Here is a 19,246-nt window from a genome sequence, read left to right as displayed (position 1 = left end):
TGAACAGGTCCAACCCGGTCTTACTGTGAGACCGGGTTGATGGGTCACGCTTGTGCGTGATCATAGGCGCTTTCTGAGCTGAAGAGGATGTGAGATTCTGGGCTTCTCCTCAGACGGCTCCTGGATGTGTCGCCACATTGGAGACAGGAACAAGCGCTATTCAGCCAAAGTTTCATAATCAGGGAACATTTTCTAAGTGATAAGTCTCTCTGAGGGACAGGGTTTGGAAAACACTCGCTTCAGTGGGAGGAACCTTCCCACATGCACTCTGGTTCTGCAACGCGCTCCAAGCCAATCTCCACACCTTCAGCTCGCTGTGCACATATGCGCTGACAGCGAGCTGCACTGAACAGTGTCCAGCTCAGATGTTCAGATGGGAATCTTTTCTTGGGTGATTTAGCTACATCTGCGATGTGCGTAACGAATAAAATGTCAGTTCGTCTGCATGCGTCGGGGTAATTCCTTCTATTCTTTCTCCGTCAAAATAAACGGTCAAACACGGGAACTGTCCGGTCAACACAACACAAGCCCTGCTTTTAACTGTTCTGTTTTCTTGTGAAAATTGTTGGAAAGAGATCAAATTTTACTTGATTACCACCAGAGCCAGTGTGCCGTTATCTCCCTGACGGTAAATGAGGGGAAAACAAATTGATCGGATCCTGCACGTCTTTTAACACATTGGTCAGGAATGACGCACTTGGTTTTCATTTAGTTGGTTAAAAAAAAGCCGGGCTCGGGCCAGAGAATCCTGAAAACCTTTTCGGACCGGGTCGGGCTGGGGCTCCACCCTCTCGGGCCAGGCCGAACACGGGCTCAGATTTTAGGCCCGTGCAGGGCTCTATGCCAGCTGTTTAACATTTCAAATTTCGAGTTTTTAATCAATGTTCAAAGATTGAAGTTTTCTGCTGTTTAGCATTTTTTATCCATTCTTCACCTATATTCTGAGCTTTATTACACTTGTTGGTGATTTTTGCTTCTAAATCTTTAAATACATTCAGCTCATTTTGACAGTTTAGCTTAGTTTCAGCTTCACCCCAGCTATTCAGCAGTTACCAAATTTAGCATGTGATGCTAATGTTACAGTTCAGCTAAATGTAAAAATTAAACTGTTAAACTAGTCCTACTGAAATAACAGGTCTTTAGACATTTTAGCTGTCTGAATTTTTATACAATGTTCACAGATTTCAATTTTTTGCTGTTTAGGATTGTTTTCTCCATTCTTCACTTACTTTTTGTGCTTTATTTGCTTGTTAGTGATTTTTGCTTCTACATCTTTAATACATTCAGCTCATTTTGACAGTTTTGCTTACTTTCAGCTGCAGTTCAGCTGTTCAGCAGCTTCAGCTTACAGTTTCAGCTATCCAGCATTCAAACAGCATTTCTGCAAGAAATGCAAATTTTTCTAGTTATTTTTCATATCCTGGTTTTACACAGAAAAGTATCTCAACAGTTCATCTCATCCAAGTCCAAATGTTGCTTTTAAGGTTGCTGAAAGCTCAACAGCCTTCACAAAAAACCCCAAAAGGATCAAATTTAAGAATAAATGGACGTCTGATGCATCTCTGTGGTTTTATTGCCTTTTCAGTGGACATGCTGAATAAATCTACTCAACACTTCAGTCTGATTAAAGCCACATTTCAAATGTCATTAACAGCCCCACTTCCAAGAAAACTAAATATTATCTGCATCCAGGTAAAACATTCTGAGGGACATACGATCTAACTTTAAAATGAGATTATTTTTTTTACAAAAGGAAGCTTTTGTTCCAGATTAAAATCTGATATTCCTCCATTCATGCACAAACAGATTTAAGCTTTTGTTTTTTATAATAAAAATAGCAGGATGTCCACCTGAGTCTGGGTGGGACACCCATCAGTTTCTCCAAAACAATTAAAAATAAAACTATTATATTAATCCCAGATCTGTGCACTAGGGCTCAGACTCGATATTCCTGTATAACAGAATCAAAAACGTTTGAAAATTTGATCACTTCAGATTCTGCAGAGGAGGAACAGGCGAGGTGGTGGTGAGGAGTCGGATCTTTAGAACTGCTTGGATTGAGAACACATACTAAACCCAAAAGGGTTTAGGGAACCCGACCAGCCGTTCTCTGCAGAATAAAAGCACTGAGACAACCTTTGACCCATGCTATTGGTTCTTGGTGCTCAGAGACACAAACACAGACTGTACAGCAATGCAACTCAAACACATTTTCAGATCTTATTTACAGGCAGGATCGTTTTCACAGACAGAATGAGGCACGATGTTCCAGTTTCCTTTTCTCTGGATTTTTTTTTGTGCAAAAGCGTAAAAAGTTGTTCAGATGTTTGATTATAACCTCCACGACAGTCAAACGTACATCAGGAGAAGCCAAACCGGAGCAGGGAGCATTCCCAACCATAACACAGGGATTCTATTGGAGTTGACACGAGAAGAATGCTGCTTCCCAGATCTTAAACCCGGAGATCCCGTCTGCCTGCAGGACTAAATACTGGCTGGTTTTTATTAAAACGCACCCCGAGTGAATGAGTCAGCAGAAATGAGGAAGACAGTCGGAGAAAGGAAATAAGAAAAGAAACATCTACTGCACGTTCCTCGGACTCTCGCTGTGGGAGTAAACGTGTGTGCTGGCTGGAAACACAAAACACATTCTGGCCATGTTTCCGTCATGAACATGAACACAGGTAAAGGTGTGATGTAATAGATGACATAACAGGATGTAATCCAAAACTTACGTCACAGCAGAAACCGTTTTCTCTTCAACTGAATTTAAACACCTGGAAACGTGATCTGAGGTGTTTTTTAAGGGGCGGGGCTTAGAACCAAGGTGCGTCTTTTGGACTTCCATGGCTCCTTTCTCTAACAATCAAACATGGATCCCCAGGTGTTTCTGGCCAGCGTGGAGGTATGATCCCTTTATCGAAACTTGGGTCGACCTGGGGGCCTCCAGGAGACATCTGGGCCAAGTGCCCAAACCACCTCAGCTGGCTCCTCTAGTCATGGAGGAGCAGCGGCTCTACTCTGAGCTCCTAACCCTCTCTGAGGTAGGTGAAGAAAACTCATTTTGGTTGCTTGTTTCCACGATCTTGTTCCAGTGAGTCATGGTGGATGGCTGCTTATACTGAGCCAGGATCCTCTGGAGGTTTCTTCCTGTTAAAGGGGAGTTTTCCTCTCCACTGTCGCTGCATGCTTGCTTAGTATCAGGATTGTTGTAAAGACTCTTGACACTAGTCAGTGACTCGATGCAACCTGCTGGGTTCCTTATATTGGAAACTTTTTTCTGATTGGCTTAATGAACTGACCTGTACTGGAATGTTTACTGTGTGAAGGTCCTTGAGACGACTCTCGTCGCGATTTGGCGCTTTATAAATAAACTTGAACTTGTACTTTCACCGCCCACAGCTCACCACCATCGGTGAGGACTGGATGAAGATCATCTGATAAATTATGAACTTAGCTTTCTGGCTTAGCTCCTCTCAGTGATACATCACTGCAGACGCGGGCAGGTGAGTGGGCGGGGCTTTGAACCCCAGATCCTGATAGCTCAGACCTGTTTCCTAAGCCACAACATGGCAGCTCCGGTGAACAGTCACCAGTGATGGTTTTTACATCACTGCTGGATTCACTTACATGGAGTTCTGCGGTACTTTACAGCACCAAATCATTCAGGAGTGAGACAGGAAGTTCTCACTCTGAGACAACCATGTGACAAGAGGGTAAAGGTTAATAAAATACCATCACAGGAATCCCCAGAACTGATCGACGACGACAGCAGAGCAGTTAAATATTCGATTTTACAGCTAAATAAAACTCCTAATTAGTGGCATGATGTCGGCTGCTGATGGGAGATTTGGGAATTCCGCTGATTAGTTTTCCTGATGGAGGCTTCCTGCTTCCAACCGCTCGGTTTTAATGTTGGGAAAATAAAAACATCTGAACCAGTAAATGGAAAAATACTTTGTTCTGTGGTGCGTAAATGTTGAGGACAAGGGAATGACTGTTTCTCTTTATTTCCAGAAGGAGTTTGAGCACAACCACAGGGAGGAAAACCCGAAGCTCTAAATCACAGAGCAGCCGCGGCGCTGCTAGGGAAACGAGAGCAGCCAGAACCAGAACCCGCAGAGGAGCTGAAGGTCAGATCTCAGCAGAAACAACCATCACGATGACATCTGGAGCTAGACAAGGTGTCAGCAGAGCAAATGAATCGGTCCTAAAACGTCTTCGGCTACAACGTTTGGCAAATCAACGGAGAACTGCAGAAGATGAGGATGAAGAGGGACGGATCGGGGAGGAGGCGGAGACTAACTCCACGCTGCCCTCCCCGACGATGGGACACCATCAAGTCAAAGGTTTGTTCTTAGTGCACATGGATCACAATAACTTAAGACAGGAAGGGGCTGGTTGCCATGGATACGTCCCCTAACTACATGCAGGAAGGTCTGCTCCAATCAGAGTGAGGAAGAGGATGATGAGGACGAAGAACTTAAGGATGCCGTGACATCTGGACTGTTTCCCTTTGAGTCTGGGTCCGGTTTTGAGAGTGATGGATCAGTTGACGGTGAAACAGGAAGGTGGTGCTGGCTGGGCAGGTAGTGCGGTTCGGTTCGGCAGGAGTCTGGTTGGTACCGGTTCTGTTGGCTGAAACAGGATGCAGACTTTAGAGTTTTCCCTTCCAGCGGCACAAACACGTCCAAAAAGAGTCCGACCGGGCTTGGTCAATGAGCCTGATTGGAAAAATCATCCCAGAACCTGACAGGAAGTCAGTTAACGGGTCTGATTTCTCTCAGAAGCATCTGGACCGGGTCGGGCTTTTTGTCTGGCTTTCCTAACAAACTGAGCCAGAACTCAGCATGGGTCGGCCAGAACTGAAGAGGGAGGTGATTACTCATTCAGCGAGAACTCGAGCTGGACCCGGGCCGGGCCGGACTGGTGGCCCGCGGAGCACCGTAGAGGGTCACAGATGCTATGTGGTTATTCTGCATCACCTGGAGACAGGAAGCAGGAGATTAGTGCTGCTTCCCGTCTCTGAGCCGGACACTAAACGGTCCCAGAAAGGTCCATCATTCAGGTAAAATCATGAACAGCAGAAAGTAGCAGCGTTATGATGACATCATGAGGAGCAGGCGGCGGTTTGTCGCTAGTTCTGACCTCAAATATCATCCTCTGCAGTCCGAAGCAGAAGGTGGAGCCAAAGGGGTTGGTGTTGTTGGCTGAAGACGACCTGTCACACACAAACAGCTGATGAGGCTTGACAAGTGACATCAGAAAATGACATCACATCCTGAAACATGGTTCCACCTGTAAAGTGACCCAACCCAAACTGCTTAGCTTACCTGTGGAGAACAACCGGCTTTTCCATCGGATGACCCAGGAGCTCCTGGACCTGATCCCACTGAGAGACAAACAGAGACACGGCTGAGCCGACGGAGACCGCACTAGAAATCTAATCTAATCTAATCTAATCAGCCAGAAAAAACACCTGAAAATTTAAAGACTTTGATCAACTTTTCCAATAAAGGTAACCGATTCTGTAACTAAAAACCTCCTCCTGGCCCAAATGCACCTGTGGACCCGGGACCTACAGGCATCGACATAAATATACAGCCTGCAGGTGGAACATCTAGTTCATCGGGGGGGGGGGGGGGGGGGGGGGGGGCAGGAGCCGCTGAACCGGTTCGCTGTGGCGAAGAGGAGCTACACCGGATGAGCTGATCTTCGCCTACTGTGGTAATGAGCTTTGGGCGGCTTAGCCTCAGAGATCCGGGAGAGACTCGGAGCACAACCACTGCTCCTCCACATCCAGAGGAGCTAGCTGAGGTGGTTCAGGCATGTCCTGCCCCCGGGTCGACACAGGACATGTTGGGAAATCTGGGAACGGTTTTCTGCTTGAGCATCTGCCTCCATGAGCCGGACCCAGGCAGGTGGACAGAGAGACGGTTTCACCACACCACAGACATCGACACGTGTTGATGAAATGTTTATTATTATTTATTGTTATTAAGTGTTATGAGTCGAGGAGTCAGTCCCGTTTAGCTTGTGTCGTTTCTGCCGACAGATGCTTGTTTGGACGCATTAGTGCCCGCTAGTCTTCCTGTTCAACGATACATGTGACTGTTTATGTGAATACATGCTGCTGCCTGTTTATTAGTTTATTAATTGGCCTAAAATCACTTAGAATCTGTCCTTCATGCTTTTATTACTTCCCGCTTGGATTATGCCAACTCTATCCTCTTTGGTGTCCCAGCTTCACCTCTAAATCAACTCCAGGTGGTTCAGAACGCTGCAGCCAGGTTCTTGATCAACACTAACAGGCGTTCTCACATCACTCCCGTTCTGACACATCTGCACTGGTTACCTGTAGACGTGTGTGTCAAGTTCAAGATCCTGACCTTTGTCCAGTATATACCATCCGACTACAAAGGAAGGCTAACCGTATCGCAGCTGATTCCTTCCATCCAGGTCACAAACTGTTTATGCCGCCCGCTACCATCCAGGAAACGGTACAGGAATATCAAGGCCACAACCACCAGGCTGAAGAACAGCTTCTTCCCTAGAGCTGTTAAAGAGCAAGTCACCCGCAAATCCCTTCTTTTTTTTTTTTTTTTTTTTGCTGATAAACTATATAAACGAGTGTTTAATTGTGCTGTAGACACGTGTATTCAATAATTTGGCAGTTCAGTGCATCTTGGTTAAAATTCAAATTCTCTGCCTAAAACTGTCAGTGTTGCGCCGTCGTCAGGGAAAAATTCTGCACTCTTTGAATTTAAATCTGCCACCGCTATTGGCTAAGAGGTATGCTGTGATGTTAGCTGGTACATTATGATGTCACAATGCCATTGTGAGCCTGTGTTTGTTAGCGGCTCCACCCTCTCGGTCTGCCAGGCAAGAGCATTTGTTACATTTTTCAAACATGAAGTGGGAGTGAAGTAAGTTTCTTGTAGGGGGTGACTTGCTCTTTAAAGCCATCTGCCCCCACCCCCCTGTGATCCTCCCCCCACCTCTGTGACCCTGCAGCCACCTACACTCCCAACCAATGACCCATGCGACGATCACTTTTAATGATGGGTTTGTTGTAATTTACAATGATCCTGTTTTTTCATGCGGCTATTGTCCTGCTCACACTTGAAACTTCTATGTGCAATAATATCAATCAACATGTCGATTAGTACGATCAGAATGTCAGTCGGCGCAACATTTATCTTTTATATCTTTTAAATTATTTAGCTTTCTTACTTTTTTACTAGTGTGTGTGTGTACGGCTCCCTAAGTGGAAGGTTTTTTTTTACTCATGTTTTTATCATTCTATTTGTGGTCTTAGTGCTCTTTAATCTGAGAGCTACCAACCAAATTTTGTTATGTGTATGCATAATGACAATAAAGAATTCAATTCCAATTCCTTAAGATTTTAAACAGCTCTGCCCCAGGATCCCTCTCTGATTTGAGTAATCCCTACGTACCAAACTGCTCTGTGTACCACCAATGAGATTTAAATCGTGGGGTGAGCGGGCTTTTATGGATGCTGCCCCCACTCTATGGTATACACTCCCACTCCTGATCAGGCAGGCTCCCTCCCTCTCTCATTTTAACTCGGTTTTAAAGACTTATTTTTATGATCTGGTTTTCTCCCATGTTGATGTTTTCTTGTGTTTTATTGCTGTTCTTGCTGTTTGACTCACGGTCTTTTCATCCTTGTACTTGTTCAGCATTTGGTCAGCTGACATGCTGAGTTTTAAATGTGCTTCATAAATAAATGGTATGGTATTGTTAGGTTAGCTTAGCTTAGGTTAGGGTAGGGATGCTCCGATTTGATCACGGGATTTTAAAAGATCAGGATAGGCAGAAATATGAGCTTTAACCCTTTAAAATAACAAACATGACTATTTAAATTCATCCTGAGACAGAGATTTTCAAACAGAATAACAAAGAATGTCTTAGTTCCTACGTCAGTATTCTTTGTTTCTCGTACAAAAACACGGTAACATCACTCAATTTACGGCAGGGAGGGATTCAGACACCAAGGTGCAGCTGTTAGCTAGCAGGCTAATGCAGAGAGAGCTAACGTGTCTGAAGCTTGGTGGTACTTTAAACAGGACAGAGAAGGCAGAGCTACAGCCACATGCTAGAATAAAAACACCCATCCATCTCCAGACACACTAAACATTCCTGTTTGTTCTCCTGCTCTTTCCAAACTAATCTGAAGGGAAGTCTCTAAAACCTGGACAGGTGACGGGATCCTCACCTTGCTGTAAGTGGTTAAGATGCAGTCCTCGGTTTGAGAATCGGCTCCATCTAAAGAACCCAAAACAACCAATGATCAGACGATTCCTCTGGTTTGGAGCCAACGTGTGACTGGAAAGCATCTCACCTCGTTTGATGAGCAGAGGAATCCTGAAGTCACACCGATGGTATCTGTGAGGAGGGAGGCGGTCAGATCAGCAGGAATAAAACCAGAGAAGAAGATGTGGACCAGCAGGATATTTACATGTTGAAGTTGTAATGCCCCGGGTAGTTGGTATGAAGCACAACCTTCTTCACCAGGTGAGTGGTCGAGTCAAACAAGATGTCCTGGAGAATCAAACTCAACTGTTAAAGCAATATTCAACCAGAAGTGTGTCCATGCCGGGCTACCGTAGTAGCAGCCTTCTGCTTTAGATCAGATTAGTTCAGCTCGCTTCCATTCCCAAGGCAGAGCGACCCACCAAGGGCCACAGCTCCAGCTCGGACACTAACCCAGTTCCAGATTTATGAACACCAGCGAACATGGACCATGTCAAGCCTTGGCATGAAGTAAATTACAACAGCTGAACAAGCACAGGCTGAGGATGGGAACACGTACCACTCCCAGAGTGAAGTAGTTGAAGAAGTAGTCGTTACATTTAGAAGGAACCTGCTTGTGAGGCGATGGAGAGTGGATCTTCATCTGAAACACGCCATCATGACCATTTGAAATCATGTAAACAGGACTGAATAAAAAAAGAAGAGAACATGGGATCAAAGAGCTCCTGCCTTGTCCTCAGACTTGTAGAAGACTTTATGTGGCGAGCCCAAAGCACCCAGAACATCCTGGCAGGAATCTCCAAAGAAGATGCTCCTCTCCAGAAACCGGACTTTGGCGTCGGCCATCACACCAAGACCAGAACCTGGAACCACAACAAGCAGCGGGAATAGAAATCAGCTGGAGGAAGGAAGGTCAGCCGCCTGCTGCTGTAGTCTGGACGGGTCAGAACGTGATAGGACAGCAAGATTACCTGCAGTGAGAAGGCGGAGCTTAAGCCCCAGAGGACCCGTTCCATCTCTCAAGACGTCCACACAATCTGCATAGATGTTTCCCAGGAAACAAGCTAACGGCATGGCAGGAGCTCTGAAGGAGGTTTGAGACCAGAGCTTCTGATTAGTTATTCATATGTTTAAAGCCACAAAAACATTGGATTAGGATTAGGGTCTGATGCAGCAGCGCAGGAGCTGTGGGATTATCAGCATCACCTGGTTTCCTGCAGGTTGTTTCCAGTGTAGATGTGCATCCTTTTGACCATGGCTCCATGAGGAATCTGAGGAAACAGGAAAAAAAAATGAGTTAAAGGAAATAGCTTCTAGAACAGCCTCTGTTCAGAGAAATAGGAGTCTACAGCCTTCGGTGTTGACTAGCTAACCAGTTATTTCTGCAGAAATGTTCAGATTTCTTCTTTAACATAAAAGATGAGTTTGTAAAATAACATTAGATGTACTGCTGCACCGGATCTCCAGCGATATAATCCAGTTTGTTGGTTTACTCCTGTAGCACCAGCGGTTCCCATCCTGGGTCTAACGAAACGCCGTGTCCGAATTCATCCTTCAAAGGCCGATGATGTCACAGAGCTGCGACGATCGTCCTGTCCCGGCTATGGCGTGTCCCTTACGGCCCACCGTATCTCAAGATTCATTTCAGGTGGGACAGGAGAGGATTACAGTTTAAATGCAAGTAAAGTAAAGTGCCTGGGTGTGTCCACACATACCACGTAGAATTAATGTTGTACCATGTTCAGCGCCTTGGGCTTCCTGACAGGGTTGTGGAAGGCGCTTTATAAATAAAGCTTTGATTGATTGATTGATTAAGGCCAAAAAGTTCTACCTTGGTCTCATCAGACCAGAGAATCTTATTCTACAAACGTCTTCATTTGAGAACACCACAGTGATCTTTGGGTTCTTCTTTACCTCTCTCACCAAGGCTCTTCTCCCCCAGTAGCCCAGTTTGGCTGGACGGCCTGGAGGGTTCTGGTCGTCCCAAATGTCTCCCATTCGAGGATCACGAAGGCCACTGAGCAGCGGAGATGGTTTTGTAACATTGACCAGATCTGTGCCTTGCCACAATTCTGTCTCTGAGCCCTTCAGGCAGTTCCCCTGACCTCATGATTCTCATCAGCTCCGACATGCATGGTGAGCTGTAAGGTCTGTTATAGACAGGTGTGGCTTTCCTAACCCAGTCCAGTCACAGTCAAGCACAGCTGGACTCCAATGAAGGTGTAGGACCATCTCAATGATGATCAGAAGAAATGGAAAGCACCCAAGTTAAATATATGTGAGTAAATGTTATTTCTACACACTCATCACAGACATAGAATCAAAAAGTGCTTCACATAGATCAAAACTAAATAAAACAAAGTCATGAAATCATAATGAAATAGATTAACATCAGAAAAAAATAGTCATTAAATCATAAAATGTCATCAACAGACAAAAGATTACAAATTAGGAGTTAAAAATAAGAAAATTAACGGTTTAGGGCCGTTTGTCCAGAAGGTCAACGCTACGTTAGGATAAAGGAGATCGTTGGTCTGGAAGGAGCGACCACCTCAACTTTTATATCTTACATATATTTTATATACGAGCGTAACAGCAAAGGGCCAGAAAACTTGGGACCATGTAATATTTCAGTTTGTCTTTTCTAATAAGTCTGCAGAAGTTTCTAGAAGTCTGTGTTTTTCTGTCATGATGGGTGCTGTGTGTGCATTAACGAGGAAAACAGATTTGACTGATTTTAGCAAACAGCAGCAATGTAACAGAGAGACGGGGGTCTGAATACTTTCTGTATCCACGGTAACGTTTACTGGCATAAACATTAAAGAGCAAGTCACCCCCAAATAAACTTTTTTTTGCTGATAAACTAAATAAACGAGTGTCTAATCGTGCTGCAGACACGTGTCGTCAATAATTTGGCATTTCAGTGCATCTTAGTTAAAATTTAAATATTCTGCCTAAAACTGGCAGTGTTGTGCCGTTGTCAGGTAAAAACTCTGCACTGTATTTTAATTTAAATCTGCCACCGCTATTGGCTAACTGATACATTATGATGTCACAGTGCAGTCGTGAGCCTGTGTGTGTGTGTGTGTGTGTGTGTGTGTGTATTTGTTAGCAGCTCCGCCTTCTTGGTCTGCCAGGCAACAGCATTTGTTGCGTTTTTCAAACATGAAGTGGGAGTGGAGTTAGACTCTGGTAGGTGTTGACTTGCTCTTTAATGACGTCTGGTTGGCTCCAGACTCGGATTGGTTCTTTTCTCGTCTATTCCCGCCTTTTCCATTTTCTGATTGGATTTTTGATTCGGTCAGTTGTTGGTTAGGGTTAGGAAAGTGTCGCTTAATATTTATCATAATTTAGTCTTTATTATGTGTGTAAGTTTCTGTTTCTTAGGTGTGTTCTTGCTGTGTCGTGGTTCTAATACCATGCTTTCGTTCTTTTTAAAACACAGAAACAGTTTTGTTGACCTGTTTTGTAGCTACGTTTCGCCGGCAGCCGGCGAAACGTAGCTACAAAACAGGTCAACAAAACTGTTTCTGTGTTTTAAAAAGAACGAAAGCATGGAAGTTTCTGTTTCGTTCCAGTCAGCAAAAATTCATTCATTCATTCGTAACGAAAATATTTAGTCAACAAAATGAACACTGATGGTGTCCTGACCAATCACAGGCTTGCGGTCTCTGTTGCTTTCGACGGATATTTAGAAAGGCGGGCTCTACGCCGCCTGTCCTTGTGAGCCTGCTGAAGCCCTTGCAACGACGAATAATGGCGTAGCGCGCCTCCGCACCGATGCAGAAGTATAAACTAGCCTTAAGAGCTGAAGCTGCAGGCGTCTGCAACATCTAAGAACCTCAGTCTGCATGAAGGTCAATCACATAATTCACCAGGATGCGAGCGACGTTCCCTCAGGTGAGAGGAAACAACTGATTAGCTCCTCTCACCTCGTACTTCGGAGCTTCGTTCCACGAGTCCAGCTGAAAGGAGAAGGACAGTCCTCTGAAGTTGAGATGGAACAGCTGCTCTGCAGCATTGTAGACTGGGTGGAGAGGAGCAGAAGGAGGAGCTTCAGTCACAGTAAAGGCAACGCGCTGGCTAGTGAGGTTTCTGCGACGTACCTCCAGGGTGCGTAGCTCCAAATGACTGATCTATCTGCTCTATGGTAGGAGCGATGGCCTGGGAGTTGAAATGGACCCCACTAAAACACACACACACACACACACACACACAGCCTAATTTCAACAGTGTTACGGGCTGTTACAGAGAGCAACATGAGCTGGACTCCACAGGTAGAGGGACACCAACAACAAACGCATCACCGCAGCAGACTGAGTTAGTGTGATTGGCTGAGCAGCGGAAGGCCCGTCCGTCCGAAGGAAACGGACTCGGTTCAGCTCAGATACCAGATAAATCCTAATGGACGGGTTTCTACTCACCAGTATTTCAATTTGACTTTGCTCAGATCATACACTTCAACCACCTGCCAGGTAAAAACAAAAAAACAGTGCTTCTTCGTTAGGGTCAGAGGGTGAAGCTGGTGTTGTTATGGTAACGATCCACTGTCACCTTGAGTCTCTGGGTTGTGGCATCAAACAGCAGCTTAATCCCATCTTGGGTCAAGTTCAGTATGAGGTCATGACTGAGCGGCGTCTGGAGAGAGAATAAAAGATGTCTGTAATTAAAAAAGTCAGACAGGCAGAGCTCAGATCAGCCCGAGCCTGGATCACACTGTTCCAAGACAAGCTGACTGATGTTCTGACGTCTCTAACCAGACCCAAACCGGCTAACTAGGTTGTTGGAAAAGGAGAGTCTTGCTCTTTAGAGGAGAGGAGGTGCCAGGATCATGACTTCAAATGATCTCTGCTCTGTTCAGTGGTGTGCGTAAGTCTTCGTCCTCTTTAGAGTACCTCTCGGCAGCCAGACGGTCCCTTTAATGTGATGTTGGCTGGTTTTATACCCATTTTGATACAAATGAGCTCATTTAAACTGGCTTATAGACGACTATGGCTCCAAACAGACAACTTAACCAAATAGCAGCTGTTCATGCGACAAGTGGGCCGATCCAAAACGATGACTGTCCAAAGGAAGGAGGACAGAGTTCAGCGGATGAGACAGTAAATTACAAGCAAATGTGATGGTTGTCCAGATGTTCTCTAGAGCTGCTCATCAGCCTGGTCCAGAATGCTGGGCTCACACAACAAAATAAAGACTTGTACACACCACATAATCTAAACTGACTCGCGTCACACAGAGCAGTGCGAGTCCCTGCTGCAGCACTATCACGTCACACATTCACACACACACACACCTTTGATGTTTCACCTACAACCAGACCTCGACCTGCGGACTAACATTTGTGAGACGAGTGGGAGCGGGTGTTTACCTGTTCGCTGTAAAGCACCTGAACATTTTTGATGATACGGCAGTGTTTCTGGAGGATACAGATGGCCTGGGAAAATGGCATCCCTGCACACAGAAACCAAGTCACACAGATTCATCGTCTTTCATTTAAAGATGATGAGTGTGTGCCGCTCACCTAAGGCGAATTCCCATTGCTCATTTCCTAGTGATCTCTCAGGGACCACCTCCAGATCCAGCATTGGTCAGTAGTGGGGGGGGCGGCTCACCACACCTCAAGACTCAAAGGGACCCTCTACCTGCTGCCTCTCCCTGATCACAGCACCTCAGGGGGCTATTTCAGGTCACATCTATCCACGTCAGATTTATTTGACAGCCGGTTTACCTGTAAGTCACACCTATTTATCTCAGGTCATAAAACTGCACCAGAACAGAGGTATGAAAGGCCTAAAAGCATCCAGTTCCTACCCGGACAGGTTAAATCTGAAGACACTCCGCATGGAGGGGGGGCTTCAACAGCTGTCAGTAAACACACAGCCAGCGGTTCATCGATCAAATGTTTGTTTGCTTTGAAAACCGATAAAACAAGCTGAACAGGCGCAGATGAGCGTATAAGAAACAGCTGTTCACTTCGTACCACCGCACGTGAACCCCACCTCAGCTCTAGACAAACACCGAGCTTCCTTCTCCGAGTCTCCGTTATGTTTCCTCTCGAGCCGCGCGGTGAGCTCCACACAAACAAGCTAATGCTAGCGAGCGCTTAGCCGCACGGCTAGCTGTGCAGAATAAAGATAAACAACAAACAAGCCGACATAAAAACGAATTTAACACGGGAAGAGTTGATGTTACACTTCACAACGTCACGACTCAAACAAAGAGCCTCCGTCGGCTTCCGTTGCTGCTTTTCTTCAGCTCCGAGCAGAAGCGACAGCTAGCTCCTGCACCCCTGAGAAACACGCAGCACGTCCCGGCCCGGTACACGCGTCCGTGCCCCGACCGTTAACGGCTCTCCGGTGTCGAGCGGCGATAAGAGCGACGCGGCAGTCGAACAAACACGACGGCAACTTCAAGATATCAACAACAGCCAGCAAGATCAGCTGATAGTTCAACTTCCTGCGCTCCGAGCACGTACAGCGCTACGTGGTCACGTCACAACATACGTCATATCATTTTTTAAAAATATTTATATGTCGATGTTAAAACCACGGTCAATGCAGTTATTACTAAACAACCAACCAACTAACTAACTAACTAACTAACTAACTAGAAAGAAAGAAAGAAAGAAAGTTGCCCGCTATGCCCTATGGTCAGTCCAGCAGTGCTTGGGGGGATGCACAGGAATCCAGTGTTGGTAAATGCTGTCTTTGAGAAGCGAGTCACATATTAGACCACCACGACAAGTATGATGAGGGCACCGTGCTTTCTGCAGATGGATTTAACGCACGGCTGGAGGATTTTGAGTTTACTTTTTTTTCTCAACACATTCAACGGGCTTTTTGAGTATGCTGCTGTGCTTTTTGGAATACTGCAGACCAAATCATTGGATGTACAATTCTGCATGGCTAGGCTGAATGAGTTTTGTGACAATGTTGAACAAGAGAGGGGCAATTTCAGTGAAATATATGAAGAAGCAATGAGCGCCTCCGGTGGTCCAAGTGTGCGCAGTAGGGCCCGACCGATATATCGGCCGGCCGATATATCGGTCGGCCGATATCGGGGTCATTAACAGTATTGGCTATCGGCCAAAAAGACGGCCGATATGGCTGATATTGCGCTACCTATCCAGCAGACGGCGCCAGCTGTATGAACTCTGCCACCGCTTAGGTGTAACATTTATTTACTAGAACAAGGGTGGTAACTTTACACACCTCAGACATGTGCACCTGCAGGGAAATGTTGTGGAACAGTTGGAGATACGAGACGATGCAGTTTCATCAGCACAATTCCAGAGCAGCAACACTTTTGGAGTGTCAGAAAAGGAAGACCGATTCGATTGTTGCTCTTTGTTCCCTCTGTCTGAAAAGGTTGATGCTTGTTGGTCAAATCTGTGCTCGGTACAGTGGTCCTTAGTCACGTGAGTTACGTTCTAATCCGCAAAATCCACAAAGTGGTCAACTTTCTTTTTCACGTGTTTAGCGTCTGCAGCTCCCTTTCGGATCACACACGAACACGAACACACCACACTCATTTCTAGTGATGGAAAGAGCCAGTTCTTTTGGCTCAGCTCACCAAAAAGAGTCGGCTCTTTCGGCTCCCAAGTGGCTCCTCAGATTTTCTGTTGCGTAGATTACATATATAACCAAAATAATGCAAAACTATATGTAAAATGATTTACTAATGTAAAAAAAATGCAATATATCAAATATTTATCATTTCTATGGATTTAAAAACTGAACACTTTCAGAAATCTCCACTTTCCGACTGCTGGCGCTCATTTTTTCACCGTCTTCGTCGTACTCTCTCGCTCGCCTTTTTCCTCCTCATTCCCTCTCCTCCCACATGTGCTCTGCTGTGTGTCTGAGTGATCCTCCCTCTTCCTCGCCCCTACTGCTCTGTGTATGGACAGTCTGGACACGCAGTTACACATGTTGACCAATCGCCTGTGGCTTTCACTAAAACAACAGGGGACGGCTCCCAATGACGAGCCGGTGTTCTGAGAAAACGTCCTACCCATAGGATAATTTTACGGTGTTTTAGATGACACAAACCCTAACCCTAACCCTTACCCAAAAAATCAAGTATCAACGTCAATAAAAAGTACTAATACTTACAACTTACCTATTTTCCTGCAAATATGACAACAGAGTAGCATTCCCTTTTTGTGTTGTACGCATGCACGCACATGCTCAGGAACAACGGGTAGGATGGTTTACCGGGTAGGAGAAATTCCCAGAACACCGGCTCCCGTCGTTCACTTCAAAGAGCCGGCTCGTTCGCGACCGACACTTAAAACATTTTTTCATACCTTTTAAAAATGTTCTAACATAATAAATAAATTGTGGAGATTAAAAAAATTCAATAAAGTGGTTTTTTGGCGTTTATCTAAAATCCTTTGCCAATAACACGTTTCAGACCTAAAGCAATTATTGGATCATCCGGATGTCGGACTAGCCAAACCACTGCACTTCCCAGGGACCTGCATTCAAAACACACTCACGTATTTATCAACAGAACGCCACTGGTGTGATTTTCTCAGCTCAATAATATCAGAGAAGGAGAAACAGTCGGCTGCTACCACTTCTACGTTAGGACTAACTACTAGAGTCCCTATAAAAGTGTGCCATGGCCGTGTTTGTGTTCAAAGCTTGTTTGTAGATTTGCTGTAACAGCTTTAAAAGAGAAATACAATTTCTAAAATCAAAACAACAAAAAAATGGCACAATTTTTAAAGGTTTATTAAAGCGATGCTAAAGAGTTAACACTTTTAGCTATAGCTTTAAAACTGGTTTCAGTGATTTTTCACAAAATCTTTAGCAGCTTCACATTGGACAGCACTCTGTTTCCCTCTGCTGACCAGAAACTACGGTTTTCTATGTAAAATTTGAATACATTGTATGTATTTATGTAAAATACATAAATAAGCCGTTGAAAGTGAAAGCTGACCTGTTCTCTATCGCCACCATCAGGCCAAACTCAAATCATCAGACCAAAGTAAAAATAAAAGTATCTTGAAAAGTTTTCATACAAATCTTCTCATATTTTCTAACATTAATGATCACAAGATTATGAACCTTAATGGGTTTTGGTGATGATATGACCTTTCCTGCAGCGCCACCGTCAGGTCAAACTTTCAGTTTTAGAGTTAGTGTATCTTACAAATCTTTCATCAAAATCTTCACTAATTTAGGGTGCACATTCATGATTCTCACAGAATGAACCATAATGATTTATTTTGGCGACCCTGATAGTGGTGACCCCCCTTTTCCCTCTTGTAAACGTATTTATTTATTTTCATCTGTTTTTTGTCACATAGTTAGAAAGTCAAACTCTCCCCTCCTCTTTTTTATCCGGGCTTGGGACCAGCAGTGGCAGAGTTAGAGAGTTTTTTTATTGCTTTTATTTTAGTTTATGATTTATTTATTTATTTATTTATTTATTTGCTTTTTATATTTTGTTTTTGTTTTTTGTGTGTTGGGGGATTACATGTTTGAAAGTTCACCCATCTCTGAAACAGAAAATCATAATGAGAACATCAGCCAGAACATGGAACAGTCTCTATCCCCACAGTCAAACTTTTAGTTTGCACTACTGTACACAGGATGTGCAGAGAGTGTGTGCATGCTCCTTGCAGACACATTTCTTGCATTTCAAACAGGTCATGCTAGTCTTAGAGTCATTAAGGGTGGGGCATACCTGGCACCTACCACGCTTCTTGCCTGCTGTTTGTGCCACTGGAGGAATTTGGGTGTTTGTTTCTGTCTGTATGTCTCACAACAGCTACAGCAGCTGTTAATGCTCTTGGAAGGCACGGTCTTCTCTCAATCTGAGGTTTCACCAGTGCATTACCAAGCTGCTCCAGGAAAATCCTCCTTCGGCTCAGTTTCTCCCCCATTCCAGTCTTTGTTTATCTCTCTCCACATCACGAATGCATTGTATGCACTCACATCAATGATGTGGAAGAAGATGACAAGGGGCCAACGGGCAGTCATGCGTCGACAACCAACACATTCTCACTCCCAGCACGCCAAAAACAAATGCTTGGTCAGCCACCCTCCACGTCAGACCCCTGACGCCAAAAGTGCCCTTTTTCGTTACTTATGTGCGAATAGGTTTTTTCCCTTTTCTAACTGCAGATCCCAGTGCAGCGTTACACTGACGCGATGGGATGTCTGCTGATGCGGCACTGGACCAGCTCATTTAACCGCACCTAAACCTTAACGTTTCACTATTTACAACCTTCCCCTCTCCCTCATCCTAACCTTAACCCTCTTGCTACCTAAAACGTTACTCTCACTGTGATCAAGCGTTTGTTTCCCATGCATTCTGACTGAATTTTCTTATTTGCCGCCCAAGGGGAACGTTAGAACATACCATCTGGATGGGAGAGGTTACAAATACCCTCTGCTTTTAACCTCCACCTTGGTAGTTTAAACCTCCCTCTCGCGTTGGCTCAGTCCAAACTCGACCAATGACGAGGGCGCTCCCGCCGTTCACTTCATAGAGCCGGCTTTTAGAGCGATCGACACATCACTAACGTGTTCGCTAGCAAGATGGTTAAGGTTAGGATGGGGGTGAGGGGAAGGTTAAATAAGAGGATAAGGTTAGGGTGAGGTACAATGAGCTTGTTTGTTGCCCTGGCTGTGGACAACCCATCGCGTCAGTTTTACGCTGCATTGGGATCTGCAGTTAGAAAAGGGACAAACCCCTTTTCGCACATAAGTAACGAAAAAGGGCACTTTTGGCGTCAGGGGTCTGAGGCGGAGGGTGGCTGACCGAGCGTTTGGGGGTCTTGTTTATTTATCTAAACAGGGTCTTTGGGGAGGCAGTGGCTGGTTTAACTTCTCAGATTCATCCTGGACAGCGCTACCCACTGCCACCAGGAGATGGGATGTCTTCTTATTAGCCTTTTCTGATTTGTTAGCGGGGAGGTTAGTTGCTAGGTTGTTTGTTTTTGTGCTGACGG

General features: G+C 45.0%; 1 protein-coding gene across 1 annotated transcript; it reads right to left on the bottom strand.

The window, feature by feature from the left end:
• Positions 1-4,678: 4,678 nt before the first annotated feature.
• phaf1 (phagosome assembly factor 1) lies at positions 4,679-14,303 on the bottom strand. Its single transcript, XM_015975788.3, has 17 exons — positions 14,092-14,303; positions 13,802-14,008; positions 13,649-13,731; positions 12,832-12,915; positions 12,702-12,745; positions 12,384-12,463; positions 12,210-12,304; positions 9,484-9,548; positions 9,249-9,361; positions 9,007-9,140; positions 8,837-8,920; positions 8,483-8,565; positions 8,366-8,409; positions 8,240-8,289; positions 5,334-5,392; positions 5,149-5,221; positions 4,679-4,985 (listed from the first exon to the last, which is right to left on the bottom strand). Exons 2-17 carry the CDS (start codon positions 13,863-13,865, stop codon positions 4,890-4,892), a joined length of 1,251 nt encoding a protein of 416 aa, XP_015831274.1. The 5' UTR covers positions 13,866-14,008; positions 14,092-14,303; the 3' UTR covers positions 4,679-4,889.
• Between the last annotated feature and the right edge of the window lie 4,943 nt (positions 14,304-19,246).

The sequence above is a fragment of the Nothobranchius furzeri genome, chromosome 4, assembly GCF_043380555.1.
Source record: "Nothobranchius furzeri strain GRZ-AD chromosome 4, NfurGRZ-RIMD1, whole genome shotgun sequence".
NCBI classification, from domain to species: domain Eukaryota; kingdom Metazoa; phylum Chordata; class Actinopteri; order Cyprinodontiformes; family Nothobranchiidae; genus Nothobranchius; species Nothobranchius furzeri.
This window is presented reverse-complemented; position numbering and strand designations above follow the sequence as displayed.

What these genes read in the sequence shown, in the direction of transcription:
- phaf1 (XM_015975788.3), bottom strand. Translation starts at nt 13,865, where the DNA reads ATGCTGGATCTGGAGGTGGTCCCTGAGAGATCACTAGGAAATGAGCAA. An exon ending in AACAACCTGCAGGAAACCAG is followed by an intron (nt 9,362 to 9,483) that starts GTGATGCTGATA and finishes AACCTCCTTCAG; the next exon opens with AGCTCCTGCCATGCCGTTAG. An exon ending in TCCTCTGCTCATCAAACGAG is followed by an intron (nt 8,290 to 8,365) that starts GTGAGATGCTTT and finishes TGGGTTCTTTAG; the next exon opens with ATGGAGCCGATTCTCAAACC.